This window comes from Stegostoma tigrinum, chromosome 29 (genome assembly GCF_030684315.1).
Source record: "Stegostoma tigrinum isolate sSteTig4 chromosome 29, sSteTig4.hap1, whole genome shotgun sequence".
NCBI lineage: Eukaryota > Metazoa > Chordata > Chondrichthyes > Orectolobiformes > Stegostomatidae > Stegostoma > Stegostoma tigrinum.
In genome coordinates, this window is record NC_081382.1 from 39096853 (window position 1) to 39115707 (window position 18855).

At 44.9% G+C, this 18855-nt stretch overlaps 1 protein-coding gene across 8 annotated transcripts in view; it reads right to left on the bottom strand.

The window, feature by feature from the left end:
• Positions 1 to 18595, bottom strand: part of LOC125465559 (uncharacterized) — a 120816-nt gene extending 102221 nt beyond the window's left edge. For all 8 annotated transcript variants that reach the window (XM_048559218.2, XM_048559217.2, XM_048559222.2 and 5 more), the window contains exons 1-5: positions 18548 to 18595; positions 12599 to 12763; positions 7805 to 7947; positions 3869 to 3952; positions 198 to 473 (exon numbers count right to left, since the gene is read on the bottom strand). In XM_048559218.2, coding sequence (XP_048415175.1) covers positions 198 to 473; positions 3869 to 3952; positions 7805 to 7947; positions 12599 to 12763; positions 18548 to 18566 — 687 coding nt within the window. In that variant the 5' untranslated portion in view covers positions 18567 to 18595. The remainder of the gene's footprint in view (positions 1 to 197; positions 474 to 3868; positions 3953 to 7804; positions 7948 to 12598; positions 12764 to 18547) is intronic.
• Between the last annotated feature and the right edge of the window lie 260 nt (positions 18596 to 18855).

Here is an 18855-nt window from a genome sequence, read left to right on the forward strand (position 1 = left end):
AAACTTGAATCTACAACATTCTGCCTCACAGACAAGCACTCTTTACTCAGCTAAGCTGGCAATGCTAGATTACAGAATATGAAAGACAGAGGCTGGCAATCAAACCTCTACCAACTCACATCAATGAGGAGCAACATAGGAGAGTGAGGTAGGAGTGAACATTCGTATAACCTATCTTAATAAAAGCTAGAATTTACCTGAACATCATTCTTTTGAAGTCCATCCTGCAGGACACCTATGGATTGCATGGCTGACACCATCTGGGGGAGGCCAGGTTTCAAAAGAATCTGTGCAATAGCCAGTCCTTTTTCCGATATATGGCCCTGCTGCTGCATTGCTTTGGCCTGCAATCCAACTGGTTGCCGATGAGTTATCACACTGCTTGGCTGATGTACGGAGAGTGGCTGAGGGAGGAGGGTGTCAGGTATTCCAAAGACCTGCAGGTGCTGAGGTTGGGCCTTTGTGACTTCCCACTGAAGAACGGTAAAGAAAGAATGTGCACTTATATACCACCTTTCACAACCTCAGGATGACTCGCTGAAATGAAACCACTGTTGCAACATAGGAAACACAGAAGTCAAGTTACAAATGGCAAGATGCCATAAACACAAAAGTGTGATAGTGACCACATCATCTACTACTTTATCTCAGAGACACAGAAAGGATGTATTTGCATTGTTCTGTACCACAAAAAAAAATTCACTTTTATAATACCTAAGTGAAGTAATGAAGCAAATAATTTGAGGGAGTGGATGCTATTAAGGGGTAATGTGTATGTTTCATCAGGCTGGTAGCAGGTCTCCAGTGTTAAGTTATAAGAACTAGACGATTATTATTTTGAGTCTGGAGGGATTACTGGTGATCTTTCTAAAACCTTTTTATTTGTTTGGTAAGGGTGTCAGTGCAAAGTCTTAAAAGATAAGTTTTGAATGAATGGCATATTGTAACTAGCACAAGGGGCTGAAATGGTCTCCTCTTGCTCCTAATTCCATTCCTGATGAGCTCGGCGTACCTTCAGGCCCATTTCCAGAAGACACAGTACATAAAGGTGCACAATTCCTGGAGCCATAGCCACAAAATTACTTGCCCCGGATGTGTAGCGTCTACAATGTGTAGCTTCGTACAGCTCCACGTTGTCCTGCAGTTACTTCCTCCCTCCCCCCCCCCACCACCCCACCGCTCGTCCGCCTCCCCCACCCCAACCATCTTCAGAATATTTTCCTGATCTACAGCCTTCAGAGACCACTTAATCAACTCTCTGCTTTTCAGCATTCTAGATTTTAAAAATCGCCCCAGCACTGGCCTTCAACCCCTGAGGCAATAAGTTCTGGAATTTCCTTCCTAAACCTCTTGAACACTCCATCCCTTTCTTATCCTCTCTCACGCTCCTTAAAACCTACATCTTTTATCAAGCTTTTGGATCACTTACCTTACAATCTCCTTACATGGCTCACTTTTCAAATCTTGTCTGAACACACCTTTTTGTGAAGCACCTTGGGTACTTTTATTATATTGTGTGGTGCTAGTTATCTGCAAGATATTGTTGCACTGGCTAGTCTCTGCCTTTTATCTCAAGTGAGTCGTGAAATGTGGGACCCTCCTGTGGCATGGATCAGATCGTGCAGTACATTGCTCAGTTTGGTGTTGCTATGCTGCTAAACCTAGGGGGTCACTGCTGTCAATATGAGCAAACACTTGCTGTGTCTGGGTCATTGGTTGAGGTGCAGCAATAGGCAACTTCAAATAAAAACAGGTCAATGTCAAGCACTAAAGGAGCCATTATTAAATGCTGTAACATAACTAAGGTCAATTCCTGGCCTGTCACCCCACTATAGGAAGGATTTAATAAGCTAGAGAGTATTCAGGAAAGATTTACCAGGATGTCACTGGGTATGGAGGGTTTCAGTTATGAAAAAAGGCAGATAGGCTGGGATATTTTTCCACTGAAGCATTGGAGGTTGAAATGCAACCTTATAAAAGTTTGTAAAATAATCAGGGGTAAAGATAGGATTAATGGTAGTTGCCCTTTCCCTAGGATGAGGGAATTCAAGACTAGGGGGCACTTTTTAAAAAAAATTCATTCATGGAATAAGGGCATCACTGGCATTTGTTGTCCACGCATAATTGCCTAATGGGCAGTTCAGAGTCAACCACATTGCTGTGGGACTGGAGTCACATGTGGGCCTGAGTAGGTAAGGATGGCAGTTTCCTTCTCATAAGAACATTAGTGAACCAGATGGGTTTTTCTGACAATCCACAATGGATTCACGATCAACATCAGACTCCAAATCCACAACTTGTTCCACCTAGAAGGACAAGGACAGCAGATACCTGGCACCACCACCATATGCAAGTTCCCCTCCAAGTCATTCATCATCCTGACTTGGAAATATATTGCCATTCCTTCACTGTTGCTGGGTCAAAATCCTGGAATTCCCTACCCGAGGGTGTTGTTGGCTGCAATGGGCCAGACCAGACTCGTTCCAAATATCTTGAGAAGGTAGCTAGACCCTAACTTTTTCTTATTTTAAAGGCAAATGTAAACTGTCTGTTCCAGATTCAATGCGACTGCTCAAACTACTTGAAGTTCAGCAAAACACAATTTAACTGTAGTTAAAATACAACCAAGGAAAGAGTAATTCAGAAAGCAACTCTATTGGAAACTTAACAGAATAATAGATGCAGTAATTATTACTAATTAACAGTTCTAATACAGCAACATCCCATAACGACACCCCTTGGCATAAACAAAATATTCAGGCACAGATTCTCACATGCATTTCTCCAATCATGGAGATAAAAACAAAATCATGAGAAAATTAAGAGACAGTAGCAGCCAGGAGATATTCACTGAAGCTTTCAACTCTGTTGAGATGCCAAAAACTTCTGATGCTATTGAAAAACCAAAACCCAGAACACCCAAACTGGGAGAGCTGGCATTTATGGTTGAGCATTAAAAATGCTGGCTTGCTATCAATGTCCATGTCCCACAAGTAAATAAAACAACATTTCTCCTGTGGGACCAAACACACTGGCATTCAGTCCACCCAGCTCATACAAGCATTTAAGATCAGAGATAATGGGAACTGCAGATGCTGGAGATTCCAAGATAATAAAATGTGAGGCTGGATGAACACAGCAGGCCAAGCAGCATCTCAGGAGCACAAAAGCTGACGTTTCGGGCCTAGACCCTTCATCAGAGAGCTCTCTGATGAAGGGTCTAGGCCCGAAGCGTCAGCTTTTGTGCTCCTGAGATGCTGCTTGGCCTGCTGTGTTCATCCAGCCTCACATTTTATTATCATACAAGCATTTATACTGCTTGAGCGTCCTCACATCTTTCTAAACTGCCCACATTCTCATTTTAAAAATCTTTCAGGGTGGCTTTGAAAGGAAATAATCTCTGAAAACACTCCACATATCAAACACAGACAGACATGAATGATAAAGCAGAAAAAAAAACAATATTTCTATCCAACAGTATGGGATACAAATCAATCTTGGATTTTAAACTGCCAGCAGAGCAGCTGATCCTTGATATATGTGCTGCATGGAATTCAATTCCATTGACTTCATTCATCCCAAAGTGTGAATGAGAAAAGGTTTACCATGCCTTTTTATTGTTTGCCCTTGGGCAAGCTTTGTCAGTAATTCTTTTAGCCCACTTCTGGTTGTCCCCCTCTTCCTCAACTGGCTGGGCCAGTTCAGCAGAACACTCCCAACAACCTGCCACTGTCCACGAGGTGGGGAGAGTGCTGCAAACTGACTGGGCCTTTCACCACAACAGCGCACCACAGCCCTGCAGAGCACCAGCCTAATTCTAACCATTTGCTTTATACCGCTGCCACCCATGAGTGCTTTTTGGCAATACCTGCAGCTGCAGTTGTTGTCGCTGAAGGACCTGAACCTGCTTCTTCAGAGCTTCAATTTGCTGTTGCTGGATCTGCAACTGTACCTGGTTTAAAGGAGGAATAAAGAAGGCTACATCAGGAGAGAAAACAGGATATAGGATTTTGCAGAAATGCATACAAGGCCGAGAAATGGATAACCAATTTAATTGCAAATTGTAATCACAGGATGACACCGAACACACTACACATACAAAAAACAGCCATTTCAACCCAATCTATATTTATGCTTCAATTGAGCCAACTGCTATACTTCTCCATCCAACTCCATCAATGTCTCCTTCTATTCCTTTCTACTTAATGTACTTATTCAGCTTCCTCTTAAATTTCACAACAACTTGAGCTGCATAAATCTTTCCTGATGTTTACAACTTGGTCAGAGCTCAACCTGCCCTCAACACAATAAAGAACAGGGCATTAACAAACACTGTGGAGCATGTCTGAGACCGGGTATTCCACAGTGAGTAACTCACCTCTTGGGTCCCTAAAGCTTCATCCACCTGGAGAGAACAGACATGGATAAGATGTTTCCATTTGTTGGAGAGACTAGAACCTAAGGGCACAACCTCAGAATAATGGGACAATCCTTTAGAGCTGTGATGAGGAGGAATTTCTTCTGTCAGAGTGTTGTAAATCTGTGGAATTCACTGCTGCAAAGAGCTGAGGAGGCCAAAACATTGAACATACTTAAGACTGTGATTCTTGATTAGGAAGAGGATCAAAGATTACAGGGAGAAGACAGGAGAATGGGGTTGAAAAACATATTGGTCATGATGGCATGGTGGATCAGACTTAATGGGCCAAACGGCCTAACTATGCTGCTTTTCGCATGGTCTCATAGTCACAAAGTGCAAGTCAGGAGTGTGATGGAATACCCTCTACTTGTCTGAAGTTCCAACAATACTAGCAGTCTGACACACTCAGAACAAAGCAGCTGCTTAACCTTCAACATCCACTCCTTTTCCGACTGATATAGTGTCAGAAGTGCAAATCATTTGCAAAATATACTACAGCAGCTCAGCAAGTCTCCAATTACAGGACTTTCCAATCCCATGATCTCCAACAATTAGCAGTGCAAGGGCAAGTGAAGTATGGGAGCACCAACACCTGTAAATTCCCATTGAGGCCACACATCATCCTGTCTTGGAGCTATATCACCTTCTTTCACTATTCTCCTGGTTCAAAATCCCCAGAACTCACTTTATGACAAAAGAACTTAGTGGTTGGGAGAGAGGAGAGCTCCACTGGCAGTGAACCTTTGCTTATGGAGGCCTGAATAGTTCCTGGGAAGGAAGGTCCTGAACCTACAATGGATGAAGCAGAGTTTAGGAAGTTTGCCATGTTCATACCCACGTTGTTTTGCTCTGTGCTTTTCATTCCCTGTGCCTTTGGTTTTTCCTTCAAAACAAAAAGCAGTCAAAATGATTCAAAAAAGTACTTCAGGAGGCTAACAATGCAGGGGAAAATACAATTGGTTTGTCTGAAGCAGTTGCTACAGATGTTCTTTCAGAAGAAAGATCTCACGTACATATCAATTTGTTCCTGTACTTAGTTAAATTTGTAACATCAATCAAAAGAAGGCTTTTTCAATGTGCTTGGTGCACATTTTAATGAAGAACCCATAAAGCTATTGTGCCCTGAACCAAGTGTTATAACCAAGGCTGAAAGAAGCACCTTCGCTCTAAAGTCACTCCTCGACAGGCAACACCCCAAAATGCGTTCCCTGTAACCAAAATGACCAATTAAATACTTTATCTGTATCAGGTTTTAAAACAGCAATATCTATCGAAAGGGTTTCTTGGTAACCAACAATTCTGAGCAATTATCAAACAAAACTGGCTCTGGTGTTCTGCAGACGCAGTTTGCTCAGGAAATACAATTGTCAGATGTTTCATCAATCACTCTCAAAAAGAAAGAATAGATTTCACCCTGAGGAACTATATTTTCCCACCCAGAGGGTGGTGGGAATCTGGAACTCACTGCCCATAAAAAGTGATAAGGGCAGAAATTCTTATAACATTTAAGTATTTAGATATGCACTTGTTAACCCAATGCATACATGACTGTGGGCCAAGTGCTCAAAAATGGAATTAGAATAGGTAGGTACTTATTTTTGATTGGCACAGATTTGATGGGCTGAAGGACCTTTTATTATAGACCTCTATGATGTTATTCCAGAGGAAATTAATTGAAATGTAATAAACATGTTTAACTTAATTTGACACAGTTGTATGTGAAATAATCAATCTTCACATTTGTATGATCTAGCCATGTGAATCTTTAAGCTACATTTGCTCATTTTTAAAATGTTTTTAAATAATGAGCATTTTACTTCTTTAGTTACTGAATGATGGATGAAGTACATTTACTTAAATCGTGTGCATGAATTACGAAAGGTATTTTCCATCAAATATTAGACCCTGTGGATATCTGAGCCTAATCTGTAATTTTCACTGGACAGCATGCAGTTAGGACACTGCCGTATCAACTGCGACAGTAGTGGCTGAAGATATTTTCCATCAACCTCTTCAGAGCTATTATATCACACCTCTGGAGCAGATGGGGCTTGAACCCAAGTCTCCTTGTTCAGAGGTAGGGACAATACTGCTGCACCACTGGAAAACTCCAGTAGAGCTTGAATCCAACTCAGTCCAATGAAAACCTACCAACGATAGTCACCAAGAGAAAACATCCCTGAAATTGATAATGGGAACTGCAGATGCTAGAGAATCCAAGATAACAAAGCTGGATGAACACAGCAGGCCAAGCAGCATCTCAGGAACACAAGAGATGCTGCTTGGCCTGCTGTGTTCATCCAGCTTCACACTTTGTTATCCCTGAAAGTGAAGTTTGCTTTGGCAGGCGATAGGTAGATCTTCCACAGGATTTCAAAAAAAGTATTCAAGTCACGTGGGATTTGGGCAGAGTACAGGGGAGAAACAGTTCCTTCTGCATTCAAGAATCAGAGGGCACTAATTTAAAACGATTGGCAAAACAGCCAAAGGTGCCATGAAGGAGAATCTGAATTTGTTACCTGGGAGTGATAGTGGAGGCAGGTTGTGATGTTCAAAAGAGAACTGTGTAATTATCTGAAAGGGGGGAAAAAGAAACACTTCAGGGCCACAAGGCAAAGTAAGGAGACTGGGACTAGCTGAAACCTTCTTACAGACAGCTGATATGGACAGAATAGGCCAAATGACCTCCTTCTGTGCTGTAATCATTTTACTGAATCTAGCATGCACTATAATGAGCTGATTAACAGAAAACTATCACAGGATGCACATCATCGCTCCTGGACTTTTTTTTCCAATTACTTGTGCAAGAATCAGAGAGGAACTTTCCAGTTCTTTCTCTGTGCTTATCAGTCCTAGGCTATTCTACCAGTTTTAACATAACATGGCTGAGGAGACAGTAGATGGAGGGACTGGGGTTGGAAGAAGTACCTGATCATGATGCACCAACATAGGGTAGGCTTCATGGAACCAGCTGATTTTAGTTCATACCAGTCATGACCTAGAACTAGAATCCTTGCAATGTGGAAGCAGGCTATTTGACCCATCGAGTCCACACTAAACCTCCAAACAGCATCCCACCCGTAGCCATTCTTCTAGTTTATAACCCCTACCACGGCTGATCCACACATCCCTGGACACTATGAGGCAAAATCCACCTAACCTGCACATCACTGGACTGTGGGAAGAAACTGGAGCACCGGGAGGAAACCCATGCAAATATGGAGAGAATGTCAGCCGAGGACGGAACCAAACCCAGGGCTGTGAGGGAGCAGTGCTAGCCAAATCAGCCATCCTTGGTTCCTGCTTATCAGTTGTGAAATGGATTAGTCTTGCGATTGCTGTCCCTTGCCTTGCTGTAGATGTCAGCAATGAAGCTTCACCTGCCTTCCAACACTTCTTCAGTCCATGGGGAGTTGGCTCCCGTTCACCTCCTGTCCTCCTCATCTGCTCATTGACTCGGCTAATGGTGCTGTGACTGCAGCCCGTCACCCAGCTGATGAACTTATAGCAATTGGAACGTGAGCCACCTGGATCAAGGGGAAAATAAAAACATTTCAGAAATCTCCAGGGACGGGATAATGTGAGAGCACAATGGCTGTTTCAACCTGTAGGTCAGTATGACCAAGTCAGAAGAACACAGGTCATAGCTTGTGCTTGTAGATTATTAGGGTCACAACAATGCTGCAGAAACATTACCTCAGCAAACTGGAACATTTTCTTTGTAATAAATGTAGAAAATGCAGACAACAAAACCGCATCCTAAAGTTTTAAAGCAATATTTCTCTGATGGCTATCTGACAGCTTCTGCAAGCAGGGCTCCTGCACCCTCACAATATAACGGCACAAGAGTTTCTGTTGTGTAGAGTGGGCTTGATGAACTGACAGGAGACAGACTATACCAGTTCTGAAGAAATTGAATTAGTTAAAAGAGCAGAATTCTGTGAAAAAACACTTGAAAGGTTTAGTATTTAACAACTTACAGTTTTATATTGCTTTTAACATGATAAAATATTCCAAGACACTTCACAGCAGCATTGTTTAAAAAAAGTGTAGGATGTGGAGCCACATAAGGATATGTTGGGTCATCCAGTTCAGGTGAAGTTCGTTTTTTGAGAAAAAAGAAACTGCTGGAGAAACCCAGCAAGTTTGACAGCATCTGTGGGCAGAAAGCAGAGTTAACATTTCAAGTCCAGTAACACTTAAGGTATTCAAAAAGAACCTTCATTGGATTCAAAACGCTAACTCTGCTTTCTCCCCACAGGGACTGCCAGACCTGCTGAGTTTTTCCAGCAATTTCTGTTTTGTTTCATAATTTAAGCAACCACTTTGTTTTATTTTAGTTTTTAAATGAATATGTTAAAGGAGGCAAGTGACGCAGGGTGTTGTGGGAGGAAACTGTGAAGATTGGGCCCCAAGCTACTGAAACTGGAGTTACTTAAAGCAAGGATACACACAAGAAGCCCAAATGAGAGCGGTGCGTATATCCCAGAGGGTGTAGTGCTGGAAAGGGGAGTTTCTGGAAATAGAGAGGGCCAAGATCATGAAAGGATTTGGTAAAAAGAAAACAAGAGATCACCACAAGAAAAATCCCTTTCTGGTTCTTTGCAGGGACTATCTTAAATCAGTGTCCCCTGTTCACCATCTCTCCAGTCAGCAGAAATATTTTAAGATCTGAAAGAACCACTAATGCTGGAAATCAAATAAAATTGCTGGAAAAGCTCAGCAAGTCTGGCAGCGTCTGTGGAGAGAAATCAGTTAACTTTTGAGTCCAGTGATCCTCCCTTCGAACACAGCAGAAATAATTTGATCTTTTGCACTCCGCCAAACCTCTTCATTAATCTTTAGTAAACCTCCGAGGAGCCTTCTAAAGAGAACAGTCGCAGTTTGTATAAATGCATGCCTTAATGCACTTTGGGGAAGGAAACCTGGTTTCTGGTATCCATACCTGGTCTGGCCTGCGAGTGATTCCAGGCTTACAGCAGCGGGGTTAACTCAATTGCCCTCAGTTGACAGGCAAACGGGGGATGAGGAACAAATTCCATCATCCCACGAAATAATAAAGAATTATGGGTTTAAAAAAAAGAATAAGTTCTCATCTGATATTTTACCATTAAACGTCCTCTGCAGCTTATCCAAGAACTTGAGATCCTCCCTAAACTGTGATGATTATGAACATTCCAACTGAGGCCTCAGCAGTGATTTATAAAATTTAGCACAACTTCCTTTTCTTTGGTACTTAACGCATCTAGTTATAACACCAATGATCCCACATGATCTTACAATGGTATAAATCAATCTGCCCTACCTCCTTTGAGTATGTTAATCACAGGTCTTTACCTTCCTGCAGCCCAATTAAAACTGTATCATTTAGTTTATATTGGCTTTACCCATTATTCTTTCCCAAATGCTTCATTTCATTCTTCTCAGAAAAGACTGAGAGGTGACCTGGTAGAGGTATTTAAAATTACAAAAGGGTTCGACAGGGCTAGATAAAGAGATCATATTTCCACTTGACAGGGAATTTCAAAACTATAATTTCAGCACACAAGAGCCAGTCACTAATTAATCCAATTAAGAGTTTCAAGAGAAACCTCTGCACTTGGGAGTAGTGAGAATGTAGAAGTTATTCCAACAAGGACTGACTGAGATGTATAGCATACAATGTTTTCGAGGAGAAACTAGATGAACACATGAGGGAGGAAGGAAAATGGAAGGAAGGATGTATTGAGATAAAGTCATAAGAGATGTACAATGCAGAAACAGACCCTTCAGCCCAACTTGTCCGTGCTGGCCAGGAATCCTAAATAAATAAATCCAGTCGCACTTGCCAGCATTTGGCCCAGATCCCTCTAAACCCTTCCTTTTCACGTATCCATGCAGATGCCTTTTAAATGCTGTAATTGTACCAACCTCCACCACTTCCTCTGGCAGCTCAGTCCATAGATGCATCACCCTCTGTGTGAAAAGGTTGCCCCTTAGGTCCCTTTCAAATCTTTCCTCTCTCACCCCAAACCTATACCCTCTAGTTTTGGACTCCCCCACCATAGGGAAAATACCTTGTCTAATTACGCTATCCATGGCCCTCATGATTTTATAAATTTCTATAAGGTCACCCCCTCAGGCTCTGCCCTCCAGGAAAAGTAACCCCTGTCTATTCAACCTCTCTCTATAGTTCAAACCCTCCAGTCCTGGCAACATCCTTGTAAACTTTTTCTGAACCTTTCAAGTTTCACAACATCTGTCCTAGGGAGACCAGGCTGCACACAGTATTCCAAAAGCGGCCTAATCAATGTCCTGTCCAGCCACAGCATGATCTCCCGACTCCTACACTCAATGCACTGTCCAATAAAGGCAGGCATACCTTCTTCACTATCCTATTCACCGGTGACTCCACTTTCAAGGAACAATGAACCTGCACTCCAAGGTCTCTTTCTTCAGCAACACTCCTCATGACCTTACCATTAAGTGTATAAGTACTGCCCAGTTTTGCCTTTCTAAAATGCAGCACCTCACATTTGTCTAAGTTAAACTCCATGCGCCATTCCTTGGGCCATTGGCTCATCTGATCGAGATAACATCAGAGAGTGAAAGGATGCTCCAGTGAAGCACAACCATTACCACAGGCAGGGCCGATCTGTTTCTATGCTACATATTCCATACAACATACGCAGAAAGCACTCTTACCAAAACAGTCCAGGACACACGTTAGTTATTTGACCTAATGGAATAGGATAAATCACAGTTTGCTTCAAATTTTCTTAACTCCTTCCATACTGTGCTATTTATGCCCACTGAGGAGCAGCTCTATGATACTGTCACACATCTGATGCAGGGTCTTCAGGCCGTTATGTAGGCACAAAGAAATGAGGGAATGAATCTATGTAAGCAGAGAGAAGTAGACAGCAAATGGCGCACACACGTACACCCCTTTCCTTCCCTTCCCAAAAACCTATCCAAAAAAGCAAGCTGGAAGATTAGGGAAAGCGAGGATTAAAAGAAATCCACTTTCAACGCAAATTTCACTTGAATCCTGGCAAGGCAAAACGTCAGAGGTGAATGCAAGGTGAGTGTTAGTTAAACCCAACATATTTGCTCATTCAGAGTCCATGGTGATTAGAACTCTGGGCTCGGTTGCCTCAAGTTCTGATTCTTAAGCAAAAAAAAAGCTTTTAATTGCTCAGCATTGTTCCTTTGACCATGCTAAGGGTCATTTTTATTAATTAATCTTTATCTTAAATTATGAATGTATTGATTTTTAAATTCACATCTGATGTTGAGCCAAGCCTCATCTGTGCAGAATTTGCTTATCAGCCCCTTTAGTGCAGAACAATTTCACACATAGCCCCGTCACAAAACAATTGGACAGCCTTGGGATAAAACTGAACAGCTGGCACGTTACAGGCTTATTTCTTTACAGAGGAGAAGGCTGAGGGCGACGTGACGGATATCCATGCACAGATATGACAGACGGCCATCCGGAATGTGTGTCTGTGCGCGTGTGTTGGGGAGGAAAGTGTATGTGAAAATAGAGGGTTAGAAACATACGATGGTCACTAACAAACCCAGCAGAGAAATTCAGGTAAAATGGTCTTTATCCAGGAATCCACGAAGAATGTGAAAGTTGCTACCACAACCCGAGGCAAATAACAGAGACGCCTTTCAGGGGGAAATGGCTGAAATAAGTCCACAGAGGCTGATATCCTGTCCCAAGTCACCCTTTTATTTATACGTGGCAAGTCCTTGACAATGATCCCTCAGAACCAGCTCTCAGACTGAATGGAACCTCTGGCACTCCTGGTTATATCTGTCAGCCCAGGCTCCCTGATTGGACCAGATTAACAGCCCCAGTCGGGGAAATCGTATTTTAGGAGGCCCGTCTGGTTGACCTCATTACAATCACTGCAGTGGCTAAGCGTTGAGAATGGAAGAAATTGAAGGACACTGGGATAATGTAGAATGGGGGGAGTTTCATACAGAATTGAACATTGGCATAAATCAGGTGTGGCAAATAGCTTGCTTCTCCCCTGCGCAAACTACCCTCTAGAAGACTGAATCCTAAATGGAGTTGATATATCAGTTGAGAAGTGAGCAACGGTGAGGGGAAAACAGGAATTCTTTTGAAACTAAGTGCTGACATGCCTCATACTGATGAATGCGTTGATCTTGCAGGCCACTTACCGCATGTATTACACAGCATCAACATTTTTCCTGTCTCAGGGTCACTCTTCCAGCGTGGTGACGTCCTGTAACCCGATTGCTTCAGACTATTGCCCCGATGGCTGGGGTTTGCGATGGATGGAGATTTACAGATATCACAGCAGAATTCCACTCCCTTCTTTTTCCCTGGGAGAGAAAGAACTTTCAAAGAAGATAATCAGCAAACATGGCCAACCACTCCAGCTTCAATCAAGAACACGAAGCACACTGCATTTCCAAGAGGCAACGCATGAACTTTAACAAGATCACAAAGGGTTTTGATAGAGTGGAAAGGAGGAAGTGTTTCAAGTGACAAGAGGGTCAGTAATAGAGAACATAGATATAACAATGAGCAAGAGAACCAGGGCAACATGGTGAGAAATCTTTAACAGACCACACTGCCTGAAAGGGCAGTGTAAGCAGATTGGACAGCAGCTTCCAAAGGAGAATTGGATAAATACTTGGAACGGAAACATTCTCAGGGTTAAGGACAAGGAAGGTAGTGGGACTAATTGATTGGGTCAGTCACATAGTCAGCATAAACACGATGGGCCAAATGGCCGCTTTCTGTACCATTTCATTCGATAGAGCAGACACTTTAGGTCAGTGGGAAACTATTTCAAGTGGCAGGTTACCATGTGGAATTCTTGGGAGCAATATTGTATAAGAAAAATGCACCTTCCGGAAAGGAACCAACAGGGGCAGGTCAGTGGTTAGCACTGCTGCCTCATATCACCAGGGACCTGGTTTCAATTCCACTCTTGGGTGACAGTCTGTGTGGAGTTTACACATTCTCTTCATGTCTGTGTGGGTTCCCTCCCACAGTCCAAAGATGTGCAGTTTAGGTGGAATGCCCATGCAAAATTGCCTGTAGTGTTCAGGGATGTGTAGAGTAGGTGGGTTATAGGGAGCTAAGTCCACGTGGGATGTTCTATGGGTCGATGTGGAACCGTTAGGCCAATGGGCCTGTTTCCACACTGTAGGGATTCTAGGAATCTAGGAAAATCAAAATAAAGAAAGTCATCATAATGTGATTTTGTTCCCAGGGATATAAGGACAGTGAGGCAACACTGCCACTCAGTGGCTATAACCTTTATTACATTATACAGTATTTATTACATTTATTCGTTCACAGGATGTGGACATTACTGACTGGGCAGAATTAAGTGCCCCTCCATCCCTGCATCCCCATCTCCCGCCCCCCCCGCCATCCCTGACTGCCCAGATAGCAGCTGAGAGTCAACCACTTTGCTGTGGGTCTGGAGTCACTTGTAGATCAGGTTAAGAATGGCAGAATTTCTTCCCTAAAGGGCATTAGTGAATCAGTTGGATTTTTCCGACAATTGGCAATGATTTCATGGTCATCATTAAACTCTTAACCCCAGATTTATTTTTTATTGAATTCAAATTCCACCGTCTGCCATCGTGGGATCTGAACCCAGGTCTCCAGAACGTGACTTGAATTTCTGGATTAACAGTCCAGTGATAGTACCACCAGGCCATCAACTCCCCTCCCAAACCTTTTCCTGTTTTGACCCCATTTTGAAGTCTGAAAATTGTTGTGATCCCTGAACAAGGGACAAATATGATGCCAATCAAATAGGCTGCTATGACTTGGACAGTGTTGAACTCCTTAAGTGGTGTTGGAGCTGCATCCATCCAGACAAGCGTTCCATCACACTCCTGGCTTGTGCCCTGAAGACAGCAAACAGGCTTCAGGGAGTCGAGAGATGAAGAAGAATTTCTGCCCTCTGAATAGCTCTGGTAGCCACAGTACTTCAGCAAGAGCACATTCCAAACACACAATCATTTCCACATCCATCCTGATTTGGAAATATATTCCCATTCCCATTGTGGGGCTACTTCCAGTACATGGACTGCAACAGTTCAAGAGTGCAGCTCAGCAAACCTTGTCAAGGATAACTAGGGATGGGCAATAAATGCCGGCCAAGCCAGAGACATGAGTGAATTTAAATAAAAATGACAAAGCTAGCACAGTTCAGTTTCGATGGCAGCACCAAAACTTTGATAGTGAAGGGATTCAGCAATAGCGATACTATTAAAGATCAACTCGTTTGGAGTGTGCAGCATCAGTCACTGTGCACCCACCAGTTATTTCCACATCACTTGGGTGTTGAATGTAAGGCATACATGTCTACCTGTGAAGTGCGAAGCAAAAAAAGTGATGATCGCGTGGAGTGCAGGCCACACAGTGGGTATGAATCAAAAACAGAAACTGCTGGAAAAGCTCGGCAGGTCTGGCAGCATCTGTGGAGGGAAATCAGAGTTAACGGTTTGGGTCGAGTGACCCTTCCTTCGAATTTGAGTTGTTAAGTGACTTCTCTCCACAGATGCCGCCAGACCTGCCGAGCTTCTCCCAGCAGGTTCTGTTTTTGTTTCTGATTTACAATATCCACAGTTCTTTCAGTGTTTATTTTGATGGGTTTGAATGCCTTGCCTGATTTTGACAACAGCAAGTTAATCTTCCTTCTTGCCTTCCGCCTGACCACAGTTTCAACTTCAGGCGAAAAGGATCTCTTCCTGCATTTTCATCTACTCCTCTTTTCCTCAGATGTACACGATTCCTGATGGATATCCTAAATACAAAGTGGCAAATGACAGGTTTTAAACTATGGGGTCCTGCAGGATCTTTCACTGAAGAATACTTAATAGGTTCAAGCTACACTCATAACCACAAAATCAAAGTGGTCCCAAGGGACAGCCTCACTATCAGCTGCGTGGGTTTCCTCCCACAGTCCAAAGATGCACAGGGTAGGTAGACTGGCCATGCTAAATTGCCCATAGTGTTCAGGGATGTGTCGATTAGGTGAGTTACGGGGGTGGGGGAAGAATTGGTCTGGGCGGGATGCTCCAAGTGTCAGTGTGGGCTTGTTGGCTCGAAGGGCCCGTTTCCACACTGTAGGGATTCTATGAATTCTATCAGAGGCGAGCAGCTTTCAGACAGAGTCCTATTTGCCCTGGTACACTACATAAAGATGAAGTCGAGGGACATTCTCCTCAGTAGCCTGGCCAAAACCTATCCAACCAAACACCAGTGTAACAAATTCCTCAGTCATTTCTGAGGAAAAGTCAGTGGACTCAAAGTATTAGCTCCGTTTTCTCTCCACAAATGCAGCCAGATATGTCGAGTTTCTCCAGCTATTTCTGTTTATGTTCTATAGTCATTTACCCTCTTCCTGGTTGTAGGTGCATGTCGAGTACAAACTGGCCGCCACATTTCCATTCATTTCAAAAACAGGCCACACTTTTGAATATTCCACTGATTGAACTTTAGAACATTCTTAATTAGAAACACAGGGCTATCAGCAGAAATCAGCTACCTGTCAATTTTGGTGAATTTCTCGGCGTTTTCTTGCACTGTCTTCCCAAGCTTGTCTCTGCACCTCTATGGTGCCCCGTTCATTCTATGCTCCTACTCAATTAACATCTAAGAATCCTGGCATCACGGCCATCTTTAAAATCCAGCTGTGCACCCGGTCAAGCGCTGGCAGTCTAGCACTGTCCTTCACAGTGCACACAGTGTGAGGGCAACTACAAAGATGCATTGCTCAGGGCACATAGGTGCACGTTCATACATCTATTGCTAGTTACGCACTAAGTGACAAAGCTTACCCATCCTTAGCCTTGTCCCAACACACAACCCCATCTAAGTGAGTGTTACTCTTTCCTGAACAGCGAACGCAACAACATCCTTTTGTCATTCAGTATAGGACAGTCACATGCCACGAAGCCATCCAAGCATTCAAAACATTCACTTTTGTTTAGTAAGAGCTGAGGCAAACAATAAGTGAAGTGAACAACAGAAGCTGCATTTACTTCTGGAAACAGACATGGGCTGCTTTCCCTTGGGGAACAAACAAATTTACAGTTAACGAGCAATCATCACACCACCTAGCTCAGACCTACTGGGAACCAGGAGTCAATGTCTGGCTTGTTGTGCTTGAGGCAGTAGTGCTCTGTCATGCAGGAAGAGATGGGCCTCTTGCACAATGGCTCATCTTCCTCCTTGGAAGACCTCTGCCAGTCTTCCAGCTCTTCAGCTTTCATTACACCCCTTCTTTGTTTCCTCCAGTTGTGTAAAAAGCACAGCAAGATAGGATTATGCACTACACTCTAGCTAGAGCTTACTTTAGTTTTTTTTTAAAAATATTCATTCATGGGATATAGACATTCAATGTCACTGGATTAGCCAGTTTATTGTCCATCCCTAATTGCTTCAGTAGGTGTCAATGGTAACTTTCTTGCTACGCATGCAGCAATTCAACAGACAACAAATGAATGGTCAGGCTATTTCAGAACATGGCTAAGGATTAACCTTAATAACAGTGTGGAGCTGGATGAACAGAGCAGGCCAAGCAGCATCTCAGGAGCACAAAAGCTGACGTTTCGGGCCTAGACCCTTCTGAAACGTCAGCTTTTGTGCTCCTGAGATGCTGCTTGGCCTGCTGTGTTCATCCAGCTCCACACTTTGTTATCTCCTATTCCAACCCCAGTCACATTCTGGCCCTGATCCTGTGCCAACAGCAACAAATCCCTCTCCACTTCCCAATTCCTACCCAATGCCACACTGATTCTAAACCCTATGCAGACCTAATTCCCCACTGATCACAATCTCTATCCAGCGTGCAATCCCACCCTGCTCCCGGTCCCTGCCCAGCACACAACCCCAGATAACAAAGTGTGGAGCTGGATGAAAACAGCAGGCCAAGCAGCACCTCAGGAGCACAAGAGCTAACGTTTCGGGCTCGGCCCTTCATCAGAAAAGGGGGAATGGGGAGAGGATTCGGAAATAAATAGGGAGAGGGGGGAGGTGGATTGAAGATGGATAGTGGAGAAGATAGGTGGAGAGTAGAGTTGCATTGAGAGGCAGATCCCCTGAGGCTTGTCCAGAGGGAGGAGGGTAACTTCTTCAGGTTAGCATCCCTGGAAGAGGCTTCACAGTGAGGTTAAAACTGTATCAGAGATAATGGGAACTGCAGAGGGATGGTGAGAGGGTTCTGAAATAAACCCTGCTCCCAGATCAGGCCTGGCGAGCAACCCCACCCTGCTCACAGTCCCCGCCCGGCACGCAACCCGACCCTGCCTCAGTCCCCGCCCGGCACGCAACCCGACCCTGCTCCCAGTCCCCGCCCGGCACGCAACCCGACCCTGCTCCCAGTCCCCGCCCGGCACGCAACCCGACCCTGCTCCCAGTCCCCGCCCGGCACGCAACCCGACCCTGCTCCCAGTCCCCGCCCGGCACGCAACCCGACCCTGCCTCAGTCCCCGCCCGGCACGCAACCCGACCCTGCTCCCAGTCCCCGCCCGGCACGCAACCCGACCCTGCTCCCAGTCCCCGCCCGGCACGCAACCCGACCCTGCTCCCAGTCCCCGCCCGGCACGCAACCCGACCCTGCTCCCAGTCCCCGCCCGGCACGCAACCCGACCCTGCCCCAGTCCCCGCCCGGCACGCAACCCGACCCTGCTCCCAGTCCCCGCCCGGCACGCAACCCGACCCTGCTCCCAGTCCCCGCCCGGCACGCAACCCGACCCTGCCCCAGTCCCCGCCCGGCACGCAACCCGACCCTGCTCCCAGTCCCCGCCCGGCACGCAACCCGACCCTGCTCCCAGTCCCCGCCCGGCACGCAACCCGACCCTGCTCCCAGTCCCCGCCCGGCACGCAACCCGACCCTGCTCTCAGTCCCCGCCCGGCACGCAACCCGACCCTGCTCCCAGTCCCCGCCCGGCACGCAACCCGACCCTGCTCCCAGTCCCCGCCCGGCACGCAACCCGACCCTGCTCCCAGTCCCCGCCCTGCGCCCAGGCCCCAGACTAGTTTCCGGTCGGTGAACTACAATTTCCAAACCACCCCCCTCACGGCCTAACAACAACCCGCAAACCTGACGCCATCGCGAACCTCCACTAACTCACCGCGTTGTAAAGCATCCATCCCGAAATCCAACGCCGCCGATCGCCTCAACCGTCCCTCCCCACCGCCTCCCAACCCGATCATTGATTGGCTACCGTAGACCCCGCCCCCTTCAGGGTGTCTCCCAATTTGTGGAGTAAGGGATCCAACAGCTTTTATTAGCAATCATTAATTATTTTACAGAGTAAATGACTTCATTACTAAATACATGTTAATATAATATATATTATCGAATGGTAATATAATCAATTTTGTGATAATAAAATGTGAGGCTGGATGAACACAGCAGGCCAAGCAGCATCTCAGGAGC